Raw genomic sequence first — 21,982 nt, forward strand, 5'->3', positions numbered from 1 at the left:
ATCTGGCAAAATTGGGTCTAACAGTGAATACAGCTCTATTGCCTGGTGCTAAAGATAGCCCACTGGTTCTGCACCTGTGTCCCCTCACCCTATGTGAACAGGAGTGGACTGAGGGGAGGTGCTTGCTAGACTAGTGTTGCTGCTGCGATCTAGACCAACACAGTGGCCGAACCTCTCATCTCTTCCAAAGATGGGAAAATTCGGGATATAAATGAGGAAGGAAAAATAGTAGCTGAGGGTAAGAGAATGAATAAATGGGTTTGTAATGAGGGAGATCCAATATTACATTAACGCCTTGAAAGAGGCTCAGAGCTAGAGATGATACTGTCTCTCAGCTCGATTATACCAGATGTCTGAGAGGATGAAGCCATGTATTGCTGAGACTGCTTTTGGAACCTGACAAGATTGAACGGAAGCTGCAAACCTGAGTGGCCTCACCCTGGGAGACATTTTCATACCATATGATGATGGACTGAACAGTTATTACTGACTAAATGGGATTCTAGTAATGTACCAGTATCTTTTGACTTTTATGATTGTTTTGCTGTAAGGGATCCACATCCAGGAGTTGGACTGTGATATTGTGACTTATAATAAGAAATATTTAGGATCCGCCCCGGTGGCGTAGCAGTTAACGTGCACGCGCTCCGCTTTGGCGGCCGAGGTTCTCAGGTTCAAACCTGCTTGTCAGGCCATGCTGTGGCGGCGTGCCATGTGAAGTAGAGGAAGATGGGCACGGATGTTAGCCCAGGGCCAATCTTCCTCAGAAAAAAAGAGGAGGATTGGCATCGGATGTTAGCTCACGGCGTCTTCCTCACAAAAAAAAAAAATGGGCAAAGGACGTGAATATATGTATATCTAAAGATATACAAATAGCCAACAAGCACATGAAAAGATGCTCAACATCACTAATCACTAGGGAAATGTAAAAAACAAAACAAAACAAAACAGAAAATAAAGGAGCCAGCCCAGTGGCGCAAGCGGTTAAGTGCACGCACTCCGCTGCGGTGGCCCGGGGTTCCCCGGTTCGGATCCCGGGCGTGCACTGATGCGCTGCTTGGCAAGCCATGCTGTGGCGGCGTCCCATGTAAAGTAGAGGAAGATGGGCACAGATGTTAGCCCAGGGCCAGTCTTCCTCAGCAAAAAAAGAGGAGGATTGGCAGATGTTAGCACAGGGCTGATCTCCTCACAAAAAAAAAAAAAAAAGAAAAGAAAATAACAAGTGTTGGCAAGGGTATGGAGAAATTTGAACCCATGGGCACTGTTAGTAAAAATGTAAAATGGTGCAGTTGCCATGGAAAACAGTATGGTGGTTCCTCAAATAATTAAAAATAGAATTACCATGTGATCTAGCAATTCCACTTCTGGGTATATACCCAAAAAGTATTGAAAGCAGGATCTCGAAGAGTTATTTGTACACCCGTGTTCATAGCAGTATTATTCACAAAAGCTGAAAGGTATAAGTAACCCAAGTGTCCATTGATAGACAAATAAAATGTGAATGGAATATTATTTGGCATTAAAAAAGGAAGAAATTCTGACGCCTGCTACAATCTGGATAAAACCCGAAGATAACTATGCTAAGTAAAATAAGCCAGTTACAAAAAGACGAACACTGTTATGATTCCACTTATGTGAGGTACTTAACAATAGCCAAAGTCATAGAGACAGAAAGTAAAATGGTGGTTTCCAGGGACTGGGGTAGGTGGGAATAGGAAGTTGCTGTTTAATGGGTACAGAGGTTCAATTTTGCAAGGTGAAAGAGTTCTGGAGATGGACAGTGGTAATGGTTGCACAACCATAGGAACATACTTGACACTACTGAACTGTACACTCAAAAGTGGTTAAGATGGGAAATGTTCTGTTATGTGTATTTTACCAGAATTTAAAATAAAAATCAAAATTAAATTGGGGCCAGCCCAGTAGTGTAGTGGTTAAGTTCACCTGCTCCGCTTCAGCGGCCAAGGGTTTGCAGGTTCGGATCCCCGGCGTGGACATACACAGCGCTCATCAAGCCATACTGTGGCGGCGTCCCACATACAAAAAATAGAGGAAGATTGGCACAGATGTTAGTTCAGGGCCAATCTTCCTCACAGGAAAAAAAAATTATGTGACCATATTTCTCCCTGACATTGCTTTAGTATGAAAGTGATCCCCTGCTTACCTATTTCTCCATACGGCACTGCAAAGATGAATACCTAGTGGCCATGATTTAATCAGATTCACTATTCTCTCTCCTTCAGCACTGAATCAAGGGGGAAGGGCATATTGTTAACTCCCCCAACCTCTACGAATAAAGTGCATGTAGACTAGCCGCTTTAGGCTGGTGCTCCATCAGCAATGATCCCACCCCCTTTTCTGCCACTCACAAGATGAACATTAATTACACACAAGCAACCAATCTCCTTTTCAGTTATTGGAGTATCGGTAATAAACAAAAAATCATCAAGCACTTCTCCCCATATACGCACTGCAAAGAGCCTAGGGCTGCCTCAGACTTCCCACATCAGTGACTGAATCTAAGTGTAAAGTGACATGTTTACTCTGCCACACACGAGTTAGCCATTGCTATTCCACTGTGTACACAATGTCCAAGCTGTCCCTTGATAAAGGAACTTTGCCAACAGCTTATTCTTCAAGCATAACGTTTGCCAAACACTGCGAGTAGCCTACCCAACAGACACTAGCCCGGCCACCTTCTTCCTGGCTGTCGCAGATACCTCTACTATTAAGCCTGCAAAAAGCAAATACTCACTTTCTCAGCGCTCTATGTGATCAGGGAATGGAATTTGATTCAGTTCTGGTCAATGAGACCTAAGGGGGAATCAGAATCTGTGAAAAAGATTTACCTCCCTGATATACAAAGATATGAAGAGAAACCGTGTTGGTTCAAACTTTGGGAGTCCCCCGGGTGAAATTTGAAACTGGGCCCAGTATATGGAGGACAAAGAGAGAGAAAAAAAGGCACACTCTGCCAGATTGGTAGGTGGCAGGTTTAATAAACAAGGGGATTTACATACATACGAGGCTTGTCTCGGACAGCTGCAAGACAAGTAGAATCTCTCTGCACCTGCTCACCAAAATCTTGCAAGTTTATATAGAGGCCTTAACTCGGTTCTACTCATGTATATCGTCCAGATGGTCTCAACAACACCTTGCTCTCTCAAGGCTACATCCTTGAAAACATCTCCCACTTTGGAAACAGTGGGCAGGACACACATTCCAAGGAGAGAGGGGTAGTGAAGAGCCTCCTATTGCCTGGGTCCAGCTCGTGGGTCAACTGGTGGTCACATCCTCTTGATGACCTCCTCCAACACTCCACCCCTTGTGACCAGCTCTTGCGATCTTATGTGCCCCCCTCTTCTGCAATGTGCCTTGAGCGGTCAGCAAGGGGTTTCACCAGCATGGAGGTGACTCATTTGGCAGCTATCTGACTGCACTGGAGGCAGATACCACAAAAGTAAGAGGTACATGCAAGGGAAAATACAGATCAAGATAACGATTCCCAAAATAAGTCATAATTTTTTTCACCAAGAGCCCCATGATCCAAACCACTGATTTATTAAGTCCCATGAGCTGGGGGTTGGATCACTCAGGGCATTCACTTATGTCTTCATGTGATTTAATAAAGATGATATATTAGCAGACTCATCAGGTACGAACACTCAGCGATGTGTTTGGGTAATGACACGAGTGCTTCCTTGTGATGCCGTAATAACGCCCAAGGTCACTCTTCTTTGGAGGACACCTTTTCTCATTTGAGACATTTCTATGTTCAATAAAGATAGACTTTGTCAGCTATCATTTAAGCCTTGCTGAGTGAGTTTAGTAAGGACTTCTATGTGTGCAATGATGTCCTCCAGGCCAATGAAGGGAACAAAGATGGTGGACAAATGATCACACCAGTGGAAAACAGAACACGCCCATCTGGCCTTGAGGAGAGGGAGGTTGGCAATTTTTGTTACCATGGGGTGGATTCTGCCCTGTGCCCAGGGAAAACCCAGGATGCAGCGGCCCAACCACCCAGGTGGAAGCCACAGCCAAAGATTTGTGCCAGACAACTATTGGGTCCCATTTGGGGCTACCCAATAAATACCTGGGCAGTGCGATCAATCAGTGCCAAACCAGTTGCTATCCTTTCATGTGACAGAATGACTACAAAGTTCCAGTGATATCCATCCCATATCCCTGGTGCAATTGGTTCATTCTGTTTAGAGTGATTTTTCTATTCCCAACATAGAATTGCCCGGGTGCTCACATGTTCATAACTGAGGGTAAACCATGTGAACTCATCCCAAATCTGAGCATAGTCACCCATGGCTCTAATGGTGGTATTTTTAGGACTCTTCCAGTTAGCAGTTTGATGGGCTGCCTGTGTAGTTTGATTGACAGGAAAAAAAATACTCATGCCCAGCGTTACTGATAGTTTTTGCTACAAGCCAGGTTTCTGGATCAGTATTGGTAATATCAGTGGAATTAAGAGTACTAGTCCTAGCTTGTTCTTCTTTAATATACTGCTTTAGGGCCTTCCAATCCCCTCCCTGGAGTGGTGATACCCATCATGGCAATCCTGAAGAGCTAGAGAGGGGCAGCTGCCCGTATACTCAATGATTGGATTGATTCCTTTTCTGGGCATATAAGTGGGCCCACTGGAGAAAGATATTTCCATCAGGTGCCCGTCCTGTGACCACATACCACAGGAGCAGTAGAGGTCTAAGTTCAAAAAGATAGATATTTAGTAGGAAATTGTGTGGGAAGATCTTCCCCTTCTATAACAATTATACTTGTGGCCTTATCCTTAGATATTAATGTGGCTGCAGCTCTAGGAATTTGACCTGGTTGTGCATACCACACATGTTGGCCAGGGAAGGCAGCACTGTCAGGTGTGAGGAGATGGACTAGAGGCGGGATATGCCAGACCAGGACCCCCATCTCCTCCCCTCTTCCAATGGTATGTGTTCCATTCTAGATATAGTGTGTTTCAACAGGTTCGGCTTACAGCAGGACAACGGGATTCCAGAGGAGATTGAGTAGTTCCCCTTCACCCAGGGGTGCAAAGTCACTCACCCATCCCAGTGGGACATCCCATTGCCAATTCCAGTAGATAATGCCTCACCCAGGCGTGATGGGGCTTGGTGTTCTCAGCAGCACAACACGTTGATCCACAGTGAGAGTCAGGGCAATGGTTTCTTCCTGTGACTTCCATACCTTTATGGCATTGGGTGTCTCAGCAGGGGTCCCCAGTCTGGCATATGGGGCAACGGGCCCTGCTGGTTGGTCATTCAAATGTATTGAAGCCTGGGACAGTGCTTTAGTTCACCTGGTTTAATCTGCTGCTTTAATATTCCACTCTTTCTTTCTACCAATCTTGCTATTTATGGCTTATAGGGGAGATGGAATCTCCATTCAATGTCGTTTTCTTTTGCCCAGTCTTGCACATCATAACCTTTGAAATGTGACCCCTGATCACTGTCTATTCAATGAGGGTATCCATACATGGTACTCAGCATCTCTAATCCCCTAATTGTGGCAGCCTGGTTTGCATGGCAACAGGGGAAAGCTTGAGTTAAACTGGATGCAGTGTCCACACAAACCAAGGCATGTTTAGAACACTCACTAGGAGGAAGGGGGCCAATGTAATCAATTTCCCAATCACTCACCAATTGGGAGCTCCAGTGGATAGCCCCAGACTCCTTTGGCAGTTGCCTTAGGTGTTGTTTAGAACACACAGAACATGCTGTTACTGCGTTAAGTCACTGTATTTCAAGGGCAATCTGGCATCCTTGGCAATACTCCACCCCACCAGGTGCTACAGTGGCGGTTCTCTACGCACCCAATCTGCTGTATCTACTGAAGGGTCAGTTGCTAGGGCTTGTACCCAAGCTAGGGCATCAGCTCCCCGATTGCCTGGGGGCATCAGTGCCGTATGAGCTGGGATGTGGAAGACAATGAGGACTGCCTCAGGACCTTGCAGGTGAACCCAAACCTTTCCACGTATCCTGACCCCACAAAGGCTTATTCATGATCATCCACCCCTTGGCTTCCCATTGTCCAAACCATAGGGTTAATCCCGTTAGAACAGCCCAACCGTCAGTGCAAAGGGTTAACGACCAGGGCTTATGAGCGATCACCAGCCAAACCGCTCTGAGTTCTGCCCGCTGGCTGCTACAATTTGTTCTTGTTTTCATCCAGGTGGTATCAGTGTTGGGCTGAATAGCGACTGCAGTCCACGTGGACAGGTTGCCCCGACTAGACCCATCTGTATACCAGGTATCAGTGGGAATGTCTCCCAATCCCTCTCTACAGGGCCTAGTAGCACCCGCATTTCTAGAGACAGTGGGCTGGCGAACAGGGTGCTCCTCCGCTGCAAATAAGCATGGCACTTAGTCAACATGGGAGTATGAGGCACCCCTTAATAGGAAGGGAAGTTCTTACCATGGTATTCTGTTCCTTCATGAGAGGCTCTACCTGGAGGAGCACTGTGTACACTGCTAGGAGCTGTTGCTCTATGGAGGTATAGTGGGTTTTGCCCCTTTCCAGAGCTGGGACCAAAATCCTAGGGGTACTCTCTCCTTCTGTTATCTCTGCCCCAGCACCCAACCCATGCCTTCCTGAGTCACAGACATCAGAGCTTTAATCTGCTTCACTAGTATTTTTTGCTTTTTCAAAGGCAATTGTTGTTTTGATCCCCAGTCTCACACATGCCCTTTCTTCACCAGGCAGTATAACGGACTGAGGCACTGTGCCAGGTGGGGAACAAAAGTCCTTCAAAGCCCAAAAATCCCTATAAAGGCTTATATCTCTTTTACATTCTTAGGGGTTGGATAGGCTTGCCTCTTGTCAGTCACAGTTTCTGGGACAATGTGTGTCTTACGTGACCATACAATTTCCAAAAACTTTATGGCAGTGCCTGGGCCTTGAATTTTCTGTGGGTTCACCACCTATCCTCTTCCTCACAGATGTTCCAGCAAAGACTGCAGAGTATTCTGCAGCAAAGGCAAGTCTTCACATGTTAACATTATATTATCAATGTAATGGGCCCATTTTACTGAGGTGGGGAAGAACATGGACAGATCTTGGGCTACCATCTCATGATTTATTGTGTGGCTGTGCAGGTAAGCTTGGGGAAGCATTCGAAAAGTCCACTGTTGCCACTTCCACATGAAGGCAAATTGATCTCATGACTCAGCAGCCAGGGGTATACTGCAAAAAGCATTTGCTAAGTCTTGCACAGCATGGTACACTCCTAGGACCATGACCAAGGTATCTAAGATGGTGGCAACGTTGGGCATAGCCGCTTGGCTGGAGGATGGCTTTGTTCAATTCTCGGTAGTCATTTGCCATGAACCATCTGGCTTTTTTACTGGCCGTATTGGGCTATTGAAAGCACTATGGGCAGGGCATACAATATTCACCCAGTGTGGTTCTTGGATAGTTTCTCTTATTTCCTTATGCCCCCTCCAGGCAATTTATATTGTTTGACAGTTACCGCCTTCACAGGGGCGGCAGGCTTACTGGTTCCCAGTTGGTGTTTCCCCTCAGCACTGGTTTGATTACTCTAACCCGGAGGTGGAATTCACCAATAGAAGTTCGCAGAGTTTGACCTTGTAGGATATCAATGCCCAATATGTTCTCTGGTATTGGAGAGACACAAACCTCATATTCTCATGGGGGAGAACACATAATTTGCAGTGTCAAAGGGATCTTCCTGACCATAACTGTTTGCTCTCTGTAACCATCGATGGCACTGAGGGGGCCAGAAAACTTCTGAGGGTTACCATGTATTAGAGAACATTCGGCTCTGGTGTCAACCAGAGCCATCATCTTTGGTTTACTTCTGGAGGATCGGTGAATAGTGAGCTCAACATGAGGCCTCCGATAGTCTCCAATGGCCCTCACCCGAAGGCAATCTTGGCCTGCATCCTATACCCGGAGCATGATAGGCACCCACCCCAAAGAGTACTGTATCCCTGAGGCCTCTGCTGGAGCAAGTGGGGCATTAGGGAGGGTAGGGGCAAGTGGGGCAGATCTGAACTGTTGTTCAGGTTTTAAGGCTCTCCACAGGCTGACCAACACAGTGTTGGATTGTGGTCTACCTTTTCAGGTGGAGTCCCAGCCACAATGAAGTCAAACCACATTTGCTTCCGGGTTACTTTCACCAGACCCTTTACAGCTGATTGGGATAGCTTTTTGGCTTTTCTAGCTCTCTGTCTATCTTGAGTCTTTCCCACGGTTTGTACCATTCTTGGAATTTGTCAGTCTCCCATAATCAGCTATAGATTACCCAACATCATAAATGTTTTGTCCAATGGCTGGGCTCCGCATGGATATCAGCGTTCCATACCAGGTGGAGGGGGTGGACTACGGTATCTTGGCTTTCATTCCTGCAGTGAATGCGGCCTGATCAGAGCCTTCAAAGACAGGGATGTAGGTGGCCTGTCTCATTCTGAACTCCCTAAGGATTCGTTGTACCTCCTTTATAGATTTCCAGGGTGCCATATGCTCAGGGAGATCCCCCTCATTGGGCCAAGCTTTCCTGCAGGCTAGAATAATCCAATCTATAAGGGAACAAGTACCTTGAAACCCCCGAGCACCATGCAGGCACTACCAGAGGGCAGGGTGTGTGGTTATGTTGCTCATTTTCTCTGCCTCCTGCCCTCTAAGAGAAATGCCATTGCTCTCCCCCACCACGCCCCCCTCCCTCATATCCCATAGCCTCACTAAACTTGTCTGGGTACTTCCCCTGGCCTTTTGCCGGAACTTGGCAGCTATATCAATAAGCTCAGCGGGCATATATTTTCTCACATGAATCCTTCCCGGATCAGGGGCTGCCCTGCTGGCTGAGGTCGTTGTTGCTATGCTTTCGCTTTTCTCCGTATTAGGTGTCAGATGGCACATGGCGTTTCCTGCGTTTTACTGTCAATAACCACAACATCCTCCTCTTCACTCTCTTCACTTTCCCAGGGATTTTACCTCTTTAGCATCTCAATCAGACTTTATCACAAGCCCCAAAGCTAGCACAGTAGTGGACCACCCCACTGAAACTGGTAAACAGTTAGCCACTGATGATTAGGCAGCTAGTAGCTAAAGTTTTTTTGCAATTACTAATTATAGCTTTTAGTTGTTCACCCACCCATTGTTGACTGTGCTGCTTAGGCAATATACTATCAGACTCCCACTAGATTCCTCTAAGTAACGTCTCCTTGATGCCTGGGTCATCATAGTAACGGATGTTTGAGCTGTTTTTCAGGAATTAGGACTCCTTGTCTAGTGGCCAGTAGAGACCACCAAGCCATCAACCGGGCCTGCACAAATGCTTGACAAATGACGTTTTTGAGGTCAAGGAGCTAAAACTCCACCCTCAAATGATGAGGCTGCTGTCATTTTGTGAACATGCTTTATATGAAGAGGCACGAAGCTTGGCTACACTTGCGCAGAGCATCAATTACCTCACGCCTCCTTACCTCCAATCATCTGTTCTCACACTTCAGACCACCCCACCCCCTTATCCCGTGAATATCCCTTAGTACCCCTTTTTCAGGCGGCAGATTCTCCCACCTCCTCGCTTGGCCGCCTTGTGATTAAATCCTTTCTCTTTGCAAACTCATTGTCAGGGTGATTGACATAATCATGTGGCGCGCAAAATGAACCTGGTTCTGTAGCAGTGCATCCTTTTCTAACCTCAGTCTTCTTCCAACTTTCTAACTCAAGCTTTAGCCTCTGGTTGCGCCAGCCAAACTGCCCACAGTAGAGGCCAGTCCACTACAACAGCCATTCATTTCCCTTCTTTGCCTCCAGGCACTCTGTGCAGTTCCTCAAACAAGTGAATCAAACCAGCCAGCGTTTTCAGGGCGTCCCTGTACTCACATGGTGGTCCCCAAGCATCTAACACATGGGCCACCCCTCCTCACACAGAGGTCTATGGCCAACTCGAGATTTCCCCCACAGATGCCTCTTTCCCAAGGCCCATTTCTTTGGTCTTCTGGCTGGCTCACCAGTTGTTAATTTGCAACCTTGGGAGCTCCCTAGGGTGAAATTTAAAACTGGCCACCATACACAGAGGGCAAGAAGAGACTGAAGAAAGAGGCAGACCACTCCAGATTGGTAGGTGGCAGGTTTAATAAGCAAGGAAGTTACATACGAGGCTTGTCTTGGATGGCCACAAGACAATAGACCTCTGTGCCCACCTGCCATAATCTTAAAAGTTTATATAGAGGCCTTAACTGGGTTCAGTCAGGTGTTCAGTCCAGATGGTCTTAACAACACATTCCCCTCAAGGCTGCGTCCTTGAAAATGGCTCCTATTGTGGGAACGGTGGGCAGAGCATACATTCCAAGGACAGGGGAGGGGTTGAGGAGCATCTGATTGCCCGGGTCCAGCTCTCAGGTCAGCCGGTGGTCACACTCTCTCAATGACCTCCTCCAATGAACTGCCCTTCTTGCCTTTGGGCACTGTTATCTGAGGACAAAATGCCTGGAGCTATGGCAGCCATCTTGCAACGATGAGGGGATAGTCTAAGGACAAAACATCGTAATGATGGCCACATCTTAATGTCATTGTTGAGTCACTGAATTAACTAACGACTGTATCTGGACCTCTTGTGTGAAGGCCTTTTGTACCTCCTTATGCAGTTTGATTGTCTCCTGTTACTTGCAGCCATAAGCAACCTTCTAATACGGACGTTAACCTCACTGCTGGTTTTATAAGCTTCTTGGCAATTATATGACTCGTACATGCTTTTGCTATAAGAGCAACTTTGATTTATGCCACTGTAGTTTTGCTGTCTTCTTTGTATTTAACGACAAAATTAATTGACTTAAGATGGGAAAATGATATGTTGCAGTTGTTCTACAAGATCTCTGTTGCCCTATGTTAAGAGGTCATAATGCTCTGTTTGAAAATGACACAAAAGCTTTGATAGCTTATGCCACTATTTGACAAAGTTTCATAATGGACAACAGCCTAGCAACAAATAGATAGCTGACCCAACCTGTGCAGATAGCTGCACACCACCTGTTTTCAGATGGTATAATATTTTCTAGATATATTTTAATTTTTTGGCTCACAATCACTCACCCCAGCATTCCTACATCCCTATATTAAATGTGCATGGAAATCTCATTCAATTTTAATTTTGATGACATTATTCTAGTTGGAGCAATTATGTTTTATTTTTTTAATCATAACTTTCATGCTTTGATGAATAATTTTTGAGCCACTGATCTATTTTTGTTATTTGGGGATATAATACAACACAAAAGCAACCCTGAAAAATGCAAATATAATGAATGTTAAGCAATAACTCACAAAGGAAAATTGTGTGAAAACAGCACCTCTTGCCTGCATGTCAGACAAGAGCCCACTGCACTCCTTGGAGTCCATAGACAGCTTTAAAAACACAATTATTAAGGTTATAGCAGGATTTCTGTGAAAGTCACCAGTTTCAAATGTGTGAGATCTATGGGTTTAAAAGTGTTTCTTGCTTTCTTTCTCTAAAACTTAGCACTTAGGAGACCAACAGAGACCACCAGTGGTTCATAGAACACATTTTAAGAAACAACACTGTAGGGCCGGCCCAGTGGCTTAGCAGTTAATTGCGTGCGCTCCACTACTGGCAGCCCAGGTTTGGATCCCGGGCGTGCACCAACGCACCGCTTCTCCGGCCATGCTGAGGCCACGTCCCACATACAGCAACTAGAAGGATGTGCAACTATGACATACAACTATCTACTGGGGCTTTGGGGAAAAAAAAGGAGGAGGATTGGCAATAGATATTAGCTCAGAGCCGGTCTTCCACAGCAAAAAGAGGAGGATTAGCACGGATGTTAGCTCAGGGCTGATCTCCCTCACAAAAAAAAAAAGAAACAACACTGTAAAGATGGATTCTCATAAAGTCTAATCTGAAGCCCTACTTGTGGCTATTGCGTGATAATTGGTTTTTCTGGAGACTCCAAACCTTCAAAATCCAAAGGCATTTTGGACCCTATGATGGTGGATGGGGGAGATATTTTGGGGTGGAGGAGAAGGGCCACTTTCCAGCTTCCCCTCACATCACAGGGTCAACTGCCTCCCCCTTCTGTTTTTCTAACTAAAACATCAACGTGGCCTGAGCATCACGGTGGTGGCAGCAGCAGCGGGATCTCTCCAGGGAAGGGAATGGTCTGCTATGTATTGGTTCTCAGCTCAGTGCCAGGCACCATTTTGAGCTTTATGCTGAGATGAGTGGCATAACAGCAAGAATGAGCTTATTGGGAGCGGCAGGTCCCTGATCTAGGACTTCGAAGTGCCCTTCAGTCGATAACCATACGCAAATAATGTCCTCTTCACCACATCCCAGGATTTGTAAGAAACATCTGTGTATTGGTTCACTGCAAGGACCTTTCCAGCTGAGAGAACAGCCACTGAGAGCTTCCCCTTCTCCTTGTCCCCCACCCACAGCCCCATCAGCTTCCATCAGTGAAAGCCCTGAGAATGGAGTGAGTAGATTAAGGTCAGTTTACCCCCAAATAAAGGGGTGTTCAGGGTCCACCATGATTAGGGGACACCATGAGTGTCATTGTACAGGACTCACATCCATAAAACGCCTTAATTTTAGACCTTTAACATATTTCCCAATAAAAGTACATACATCTTTTTTGTGCAATATGTTAATTTATTAATTTTAAAACATTCAAAATACACAATTTTTATAATAATGTTCTGGCATTTCTTCACTTACTATATTTGGGACCTCAAAAAATGGAAGTGACCTGGGCCTCTTGATCTCTGAAAGATCCTGGAGCTGGTTGAGCCAAAGTCGCACTGGGGCAGTGCCCCTCCTGGGGTTCCACTCCTCCCTCCTAGCCAGCAATGCTGACCAATGCTAGAAGCCAAGGTTACAAATTCCAATGTGCAGACATTTCACTCTCAATTTCGTTTGGGAAATATGGACTGAGATTCCCAAGATGAAGCTAAGACCTAATACTGACAGTATTTTACTAGAAATGGGGATAACAGGGAGGCACAGAGCAACTCACGGTGTGTGCATTGAAGCCTACCTTCTAGAAATGGAATTGGATTCCTAACATCAAGCTAGAGAATTCAGATGTTATCCTGTGAGTAATAGAGAGCCACTGAAAATGGATGAGGATATGTGGCTTGTTCAGGACTGTATTTTAGAAAGATCACTGGTGGCTAGTGGGGGAAGAGAGACCAGGGCCTGAGGCTATTGTCAACGTATTTCTAGGAAGAAATTCCAAGTCAAGTCTTCCAGGAGGCATAGCAGGGATCCTGTCCTAGGGTTTCCAACTGGAGACTTTACAAGACAAATGGCCTTTCCCAGGCAAGACACTTTATGCAAACATGCTGAATCCTCCCAAAGGGAGAAAGCAGCCTGATCCCAGCCTCCTTTAATGGAACATTTCTTCCCCCCGCAGGCTTGTCTTAGGTGAGAGTAAGAGGGCCAGGAAACCTCTCAGAGAGTAGATCCAAAGGAGAATAGGAGGTAGTTTCTTATTGCGCAACTTGGGGGTCTGATGTCCCATTTTCTGGGACAGTCTGTCCATTTGCTTCCTCCATAATTTCCTTGTACTGACGTTTGAAGAAGCCAACCTGTGGGGAAGGAAAGAGGAGAAAATCAGGAAGTCCAGTGGAAAGAGGAAAAGAGATGACTGTGGGAGGGAGAGAGATCACCATTTCTGGAACCCCTATTATGTTCAGGCACTGCACTAGGAATTTTATACACATTGTGTCATTTAGACTTTACCACAATTCTGTGAGCTGGGTAGATCACCTTCAGAATGAGAAATCAAGACCCAGAGTAGACAAGGCATTTGCCTACAGTCACAGAAAGAAGCAGTGGTGGTGTCAACATCAAATCCAGGGCTGTGCTTTTATGTTATAATTTGCTGTCAAGGGAAATGTAGAGAGACAGAGAAGAGTGGAAAAGAAAAGGAGAGAAATTAGAGGAGTCCTGAGAATCAGATAGGAAGCCACAAACACGGGGGACAGCTGGGGACTGGTGATGTCATAGGTGGGAAGGGATCTCTCACATGAAGTGACTTGGCAAGAATGTGCATCTGTCTCCAAGGTAAGCTCTTTCTTACACTGCAGAAAGAGTGGAATCAAATGCTGTTGGTGTCAAGAGTGGGATGAAACACTCACCTTGTACAGTACAGCTGTAATGAGAGCCAGAAGCAGCAGTCCTCCCACAGAGCTGCCCACAATGAGGGGGATGGGGTTGTGGACCTCATACTTCTCCAGCATCATCCCCATCTGGAGTGAAGGTGACCCACCAGAAATTATCAGGCCTCTTGCTGTCTCAGTCTCTTCCCAGGTTCCCCAGTCTTTAACTCCCACTCCTCCTTCCCCAGGCCCTGCTCCAAGGGGTGAGATACAGAAGCATTCATGGGTTTAGGGACAAGCCCTCCCTCCAGGCTTGCAAGCCTCCCACCCAGCATCACAGATTTAGCAGCAGGAGCCCTCTTACCAGCCTGATCACTGCCTACCACACGACCACTACCTGGGCTCTCAAAAATGCCTCCTGTCCTGGAAGCTGGGAATACACAGATCTGTCGAATGTGATTTCAGCCACACTCACGACCAACAGCTTCTTCTGCAATGTCTGCAAAAGAGATGGGGAGAGCTGGGGAACTAGCTCTGGGAAGGCTCAGAGTTTGAGAAATGTCCTGGCTTGAGGATGAGCACAGACACATCAACTACCACCTGAATCCAGGGAAGGGACTGGATAGACCTACACACCTGTTTGACCCAGCCGAAGCTGAGGTTGCCCTTCAGGATGAAGTCAAGTTCCTCCTGGATGCCGAAGGAGGGGATGTCACAGCGGAACCTCAGGCAGCCAGCAATGGAGCAGTTCTAGGGAGAGAGAAGTAGCACCAGGCCAGAGAAAGATGGGTTTGAAGGTGGAAGACAGCATTAAACTGTCTAATTTGAGGGGAGCAGCCACATCACAATTCAGGAGGGATGTTCAGCAGATGGCCATCTGAACGTAACAGGGATTCCTGAATTAAATTCCTCTGATGTCTGGCTTAAAGTGGGGGACAGCGCAGAGCTCTCCTCACCAGCACAAGATTCTTCTGAATGTGGGTCAGGAAATCAGACTCTGTGGGCACTATTTTCTCCCAAGGGCACTGAATGGATGGGTTCTAGGAAAAGACAGAGAGCAAGCACCTCAGGGGGGCCGTCAGGGATTCATGAGGGACAGGGAATCCAGGTAAAGGGTATTAGTGGAGGAGCCATACACAGTCCTTGAGTACCTGGGGGTGGGAGACCTCCACCTCTGTCCACACGGGCACTCGGTTCAGCTCCACAGGCACCAAGAAGTTGATGCTGACAGGCAGGTCCCTTTGTCCCAGGTTGTTTACCTGCACAGAGGGCAGTGAGAGCAAAGACCATGCCAAACCCCACATTCCCCCCCCCGCCAATCTCTGGCTCCTGGGCCCCTGCCCCAGCCCACGTTCCTGAGTCAGCATCACTTGCCTGGTATCTATGCTGGACCCTGCTGCTTTCCTTCTCCTCTGAGGCTGAGAAGTTGAGGTACTTGGTGGATTGTTCATGGCTGGGGAGAGAAGAGACATGGGTAGATTTGAAGTTCTATGGGGGCCTCCTGAAGAGGCTCTGGCTGGGAGCATGACAAGACGGGGGTCACTGGGGCTTTGGAGTGGCCTAGAATGAGGTCTGTGGCTAACTTGGGGTAATGAGAGGGTGTAGGGACCAGGGCTACGCTTCCAGCTAGGCGCAAGGTGCTGGCAGAAGGTGCCAACAGAGGAAAGTACCAAGGGGGCTGTGCAGAGGGTGGAGTGAAAGGGACTGAGAGCTATGCCACTGACTCACTAGGGGAGCAGGGGCCAGGGCCTGCCCTCTCTGTGCCTCAGTTTTCCTTTCAGCCCTTCACAGGCATGGAGGATGTTGGATGGGCATGTAGGACACAACAAAGATTTAGGAAGACTCAGGCTGATGCTGTTGACAAATGTCTACTGGACACTGCCCCTGTCTGGTGTTTCACAGGCCTTCCCTGGGGCCCTTCTCTCCTGTTTCTTTGGCTTTTCTGGGGTGGGGCTTGGAGGTGAAGGAGGGCCCAACAGCAGATTCTTCACTGGGTTTCAGTGTAACAATTCCCTCTGAGGCCTGCCTAGGCCCATGCCTGGAGACTCAGTGGCCAGCCTGGCCCCTCACACGAGCAGCTGGTCTCACTTCTGCCCCTCCCTGCTCCTCTCCTTGGGTACCTGTCCATTGCCTGCACAGTCCAAATTCTAGACCACCACTCCTACTCTGAAGTCTCATCCTTCTTCTGTGCGGGACTCCCCAAAAGTGCCCCAGCCTCATCCTGGGGGACCTTCTGAGTGCCCCCACCCACAGGGTCACATCTGCAGAGTACAGCTATGCTGTAGGGTCACACACGACTACATGTGGTGTGCCCTGCCTGTGAGTGCCCTGCAAGGAAGTGTGCTAATCCCAGTGCACACTGCAGCAAGCAAGCTCAGAGCATGCACCTGGCTGGGCTGCTGAGAGCCCACAATATGAAGATGTGAATGAGCATGTGAAACTCTAGGCAGGAGGAAGACATCCAGTGAGTCATGTGGGCCAAACTAGCAGAGGAATGTACGCAGGCTAAGCCACATGGGCCTGTTACACCTCACAAATGCACACATCCCACAAGGGCAAGGGTTTACATCTGGTTTTGATTACACATAATAGAGGCTCAATAAATCTTTGCTGAATATCAAATGAATGCATGGAAAACAACCACAGCACTGCGTCTGGAACATAGCAAATGCGAGGAAGGTATTTGTTGAAGGAAGGCATCTGCTCAAACACTTGACTTGACTCCTTGGTTTCAAACACCTCGCCTATCCCTCCTTGGGCAGCATTATAGGGCATTTTCCTTTCATCCAGCTTCTCCCTGATATCCAGCCTCTGCAGCAGGCAGGTCATTTCTCCCTATCCTTCCCAAAGGAGACTGGGAAAAGGAGGAGTAGTGGTTCTAAAAGCCCTGCAGGGTGTAAATCTACTCCTAGCAATGAAGAATTGTACTGCCCAAATGCCAAGGGCCAAGTCAAATGCCGTGGACCCTTTAACCCTTAGCTGAGGCTCCTTTGACAGGAGGCCCTAGCCTCCTGGGAAACTCACACAGCTTCGGGGTGCAGAAGCACAGCCAGGCCCTTGGTGAGATTCTGCCTTGGATCGTGGTAACCTTGCTCCCCACTACGGCTGTAGGAACCTTGAAGACAGGGACATGTCTCATATCTCTTAGGGAATGTAGGACAATATTGGGCTTTTGAGAAAGCCTTCTGAGAACTATAGCCTCTATTAAATGTAGGAAGTATGATGATAATATCACAATTATTAGTATCATAGCTAGTCTGCAATAAACACTAGATGATTGATGAGTAAGTACAGCTAGCAGTATCATCTATTGATTGAAAGGGTGGCAATGAAACCTAAATATCCCAGATGGTTAGCTGCTGCCGGGAGTGAGAATCTCCCCCAGCCCCACCAGAGTGATGGAGAAGAACGCTTTTGAGGTCGTGGTTTGGCACCTGCTGATCACGGTGTAGACAGCGTACTTCACTGGGAGCTCCAGCTGGAAGGTGGTCTTGCTGGTCCTGGGGGTGTTATTATCACTGAAGAAACAGAAGGATCTCGGTTGACAAGTGCTCCAGAGGAGGAGGCTGGGCGTGAAGGGGCACTGCCTCAGGCCTGGCCCAGCTCACCTGCTCACATTGGCTGTCAGAAGAAGCCGATCTCCTAGCATGGCCTTGGAGGAGACGTCAAAGGTGACCATGAAGGTGATCTGAGAAAGAGGCAGGAACAGGGGGGAGGTCACCAAGGATTGAGACAGGGTAGGAGCAGAGGAGTGGGGGTGGGCAGAAGCAAGGCTGACCTGGGCGCCCTGGCGGAAGACAAGGTAGTTGATGCTGCAGCGAGTGCTCTGAGTGCCCTGGCCCCTGGATGGGGGACTGTCACAGGTTAGGCGTGGGGAGTGTGGCTGCAGCTGGCTCTAGGCAAGCACAGTTGAAAAAAGACAGGTGAGCATCTGTTAGTGTTCCAAAGAGACTCCATGAAGTAGTGAGAGTTTCCTGGAACCTATTTTAAGGTTATGTTTTACAAAATCCTTGGACACTACCTAGTCAAACTTCCTCCTAATGTAGAAATCCCAGATTTATTAGAGTTTCCCCCTTTTTTATTTATTATTTTTTAAAAGAATTTTTTATGGAAAATTTCAAACACACTCAAAAGTAGAGAGATTAGATAAATCAACCCCCATGTACCCATCGCTCAGCTTAAATTATCAACATTTGCCTACTCTTGTTTCATTCAGCTGCTCTCCACTTTTTTTTCTGAATAACTTAAAACACATTCCGAATATCATATTGTTTCACCCAGAAATATTTCAATGTATACCAACAACAGATAAGGGTATTTTTTACCATAACCACAAGACTCAACAAATCACACCCAACAAAACTAACAACTCCTAAATATCAGCTAATATCCAGGTCATGTTCAGTCTTCCTAGATTGTCTCCAAAAATGTTATTTTATAGCTCATTTTTAGATCAATATCCAACGAAGGTCCACATGTTGCATTTGGCTGATATGTCTGGAAGTACTTTCAATGACAGGGCGCTCACCCCTCACGCCTCTGGAGCTTGCCATTCCCAGTGCATTCCTTCAGACATTAATCAAAATATGTCTTCATTGGGAATACTAGCCTAAGAGAGACATAGGAGACCAACCAACCAAATGTAACATGTGGACCTAGTTTATATGCTGATTCAAATAAACCAGATGTAAAAAGATATTTTTGAGACAATTAAGGAAATTTGATTATAGTCCCCATACGAAGGAATCATTCATTTCATTGGGTGTGATAATGGCATTGGGGTCATATAAGATATCCCCACTATCCAGAACTATCTAGCAAAATAGGGAGGAGCACAATGGCATGATGTCTAGAATTTGTTTTTGTTTTTTTTTGTGTGAGAAAGAGCAGCCCTGTGCTAACATCTGCCAATCCTCCTCTTTTTTTGCTGAGGAAGACTGGCCCTGAGCTAACATCCATGCCCATCTTCCTCCACTTTATATGGGACGCCGCCACAGCATGGCTTGCCAAGCGGTGCGTCTGTGCACACCCCCGGGATCCGAACCGGCAAACCCCAGGCTGCCACAGCGGAGCGCGCGCACTTAACCGCTTGCGCCACTAGGCCGGCCCCATAGGATTTGTTTTAAAATACTTCAGCAAAGGGGGAAAAAAAAAACAGATGAAACAAATGTGGCAAAATGTTGCTAATTGTTGAATCTGGGTGATAAGTTCTCGGGAGGTTTGTTGAATTACTCTCTACTTTTGCAAATGTTTAACATTTTTCATAATAAAACTTTGTTAAATCTCTGTTTCTCTTTGACACCGGGCGGTCCTAGTTCTGTCTTCTAGAACAGGGATTGCCAAACAACAGCCCACCACCAATTTTTATAAATAAAGTTTTATTGGAACACAGCCATGCTCATTCATATACATATTGTCAATGGCTGCATTCACTCTACAGCAGGAGAGTTGAGTAGATGCGACGGACCCTGCACGGCCCACACAAGTGAAATATTTACTATCTAGCCCTTTATAGAAAAAGTATGTCAAGCCCTGATCTAGAGTAACCAATAAATTCAACTCCTACAGAATGGTGTTTTAAAATATTTGGAGGCTAAGATATGTTTTTCTTTTTTTTTTTTTTGTGAGGAAGATCAGCCCTGAGCTAACATCCATGCTAATCCTCCTCTTTTTGCTGAGGAAGACCGGCCCTCAGCTAACATCTATTGCCAATCCTCCTCCTTTTTTTTTTTTTTGCCCCAAAGCCCCAGTAGATAGTTGTATGTCATAGCTGCACATCCTTCTAGTTGCTGTATGTGGGACGCAGCCTCAGCATGGCCGGAGAAGCAGTGCGTTGGTGCGCGCCCAGGATCCGAACCCGGGCCGCCAGCAGCAGAGCATGCACACTTAACCGCTAAGCCACGGGGCCGGCCCTATGTTTTTCTTTAAAAGAGGAATATTGATATGATGTGGAATACAAAGAAATTTAAAGCAGGGTGCCCTCTTTCTCCACATTAACAGCCTCTTGGGTATTCCTTCTTGATAGCCAGTGTCCTTAAAACGCAATGCCTAGAGCTGAACACAGCTTTAGCCCACCCAGGTAAGTCCCAGACAGCACAACCACATCCATCCAACCATGAGCAGCCCAGACCTCTTGGCTTATGAGAGGCTGCTAAGCGATGGCAGCCCCAGCCTGAGCTTTGAACCCCACACAGGAGTCTACTGATCCCCAGTGGTCAGCCACTTCCTCCCCCAAGGGAATAATACCTGGACCCCTGCCACACGTCGATAAGACAGCCCTGGAGGGTAGAAAAAGGTGACTGCGGTTCCATAAGAGTCCTCGCCATCATTCCTCACTGTCACTTCCATGTTCAGCTCCAGGTTATTCCCCACAATCAGGGTCTTCAAGCTAGGTGTTGGGATAGAGGGCAGGATTCTGTGACTGGGGCTAGAAATGGTCTGGGGATGAAACACAGAGCGGGGAGGTCGGGGAGAGACGAGGGACAGGATGTCTGGTTTCCGAGCACAGGATAGAAATGGTAGTGAGGGCCGGGGCAGGAGCTCCAGGTTCCATGAGGGGGCTGGGGGACCAGGGCAGATCTAAGGAGGTCTAAGGTGGCTTCTCACCCTGAGAAGCCAAAGGAGATGCCAAGGTCGTCCTGGCAGACATGGTCGGCTCCACAGTTCTTCTCAAAGGGGAGCTGAGAGGGAAGGCAAAGCCGGGTTTTCCCTAAAGTCTGGAGTCCACACCCTCCACCCTCTCTGGAAGATCCCAACACGGGGACTCACAGAGGCCGTGAAGTATCTCTGAGCATCCACAGCCAGTATAGGCCGGATGCTTCCGAAGGAAGGGATGGGCTCGCCCACCAGGGAGAAGTTGAGACGCAAGATGATGGGAGTCACTGAGTCCTCCACACAGGCCTAGAGGATGGACATTGAAGACAGCAGGTGACTAAGGAAAGCACCCTCACATTCATTAGCTGTGTCCCATCTCCTCATCTGTGGAATGGGGTAACAACAATACCTACCTGCACTCTATAAACGCTCATTGCTACGATCCCACCGTGCAGAACCTCTGCTGTGCTTGTCGTCTGCCTTGAACTCCCTTCCCCCAGCCTCCCACAGGCTCACTCACTCTATTCAGCATCTTCTCAAACTTCACCTGCTCCAAGAAGCCTCCCAACACCCTCTTTGTTCTCTCCCTGGCTTTATCTTTCTTCATAGCATTCATCGCTACCTGACATCTATTATCCAGGAACCTGATTGTTTTTGGTCTTCCCCCAGAGCTCCCTATGGGCATGGGCTGTTTTGTCCACTGCTGTTTCCCTGGCACCTAGGATGGGGCCTGTCTCAGAGGAGCGGCTCGATGAAAGAATCCCGGCCCACCACCCCATAGTTCTTTGAAGCAACTCTCTTTCTTGAAATCCAGCTGTGTAGCCTCTGGCGATTGCAGCCAACCCATCCATTCATTCAGTCACTCGCTCTTTCATTCAGCTAACAAGTTTTAAGCACCTCCTGCATGCCAGGTACCGTGCTGCAGATGAGCCACAGCAAGGACCAGAACACACCCTGTTCTTTCCCTGCCCAGCCCACCGCCAGCCTCAGAATTGCCTCCATCCCCAGGACTCCGAGGTCCCCTCACCGGGAGGAGCAACTTCACAGCCTCACAGTGTTGCTTCAGCCCAAGCACTCGGACACGAGTCAGATTCCAGGTCTTTGTCTCCTCGAAGATGGCACGGGGACTCAGGCGGCCAGGGTCAAGGGTCAGGTCAAAGGTCACAGAGCTTTTGAGGTCACCTGTAGGGGAAAGTAAGGGATGGGGAGGGCTGAGAGAGCCAGGAACTCCTCAGGTGGGCAAGTGGCAAGGCAGGAGACAGGAGTCCTAAGCTGGAGGACTCCA

General features: G+C 47.5%; 1 protein-coding gene across 3 annotated transcripts in view; it reads right to left on the reverse strand.

Annotated features, from left to right (window-relative positions):
- LOC131422369 (integrin alpha-D-like) overlaps positions 1–21,982 on the reverse strand; it is a 68,049-nt gene that overhangs the window by 35,968 nt on the left and 10,099 nt on the right. The window contains exons 17-30 of one of the 3 annotated variants that reach the window (XM_058569537.1): positions 21,725–21,879; positions 20,872–21,003; positions 20,710–20,783; positions 20,350–20,491; positions 17,882–17,998; positions 17,712–17,791; positions 17,538–17,621; positions 15,478–15,556; positions 15,255–15,362; positions 15,060–15,143; positions 14,740–14,853; positions 14,501–14,602; positions 14,143–14,253; positions 13,407–13,590 (exon numbers count right to left, since the gene is read on the reverse strand). In XM_058569537.1, coding sequence (XP_058425520.1) covers positions 13,492–13,590; positions 14,143–14,253; positions 14,501–14,602; positions 14,740–14,853; positions 15,060–15,143; positions 15,255–15,362; positions 15,478–15,556; positions 17,538–17,621; positions 17,712–17,791; positions 17,882–17,998; positions 20,350–20,491; positions 20,710–20,783; positions 20,872–21,003; positions 21,725–21,879 — 1,481 coding nt within the window. In that variant the 3' untranslated portion in view covers positions 13,407–13,491. Of the gene's footprint in view, positions 1–13,406; positions 13,591–14,142; positions 14,254–14,467; positions 14,603–14,739; positions 14,854–15,059; positions 15,144–15,254; positions 15,363–15,477; positions 15,557–17,537; positions 17,622–17,711; positions 17,792–17,881; positions 17,999–20,349; positions 20,492–20,709; positions 20,784–20,871; positions 21,004–21,724; positions 21,880–21,982 lie in introns of those variants that run through there. The other 2 variants (XM_058569538.1, XM_058569533.1) reach the window with 2 other exon arrangements.

The sequence above is a fragment of the Diceros bicornis genome, chromosome 26 (assembly GCF_020826845.1).
Source record: "Diceros bicornis minor isolate mBicDic1 chromosome 26, mDicBic1.mat.cur, whole genome shotgun sequence".
In the NCBI taxonomy this organism is placed as follows: domain Eukaryota; kingdom Metazoa; phylum Chordata; class Mammalia; order Perissodactyla; family Rhinocerotidae; genus Diceros; species Diceros bicornis.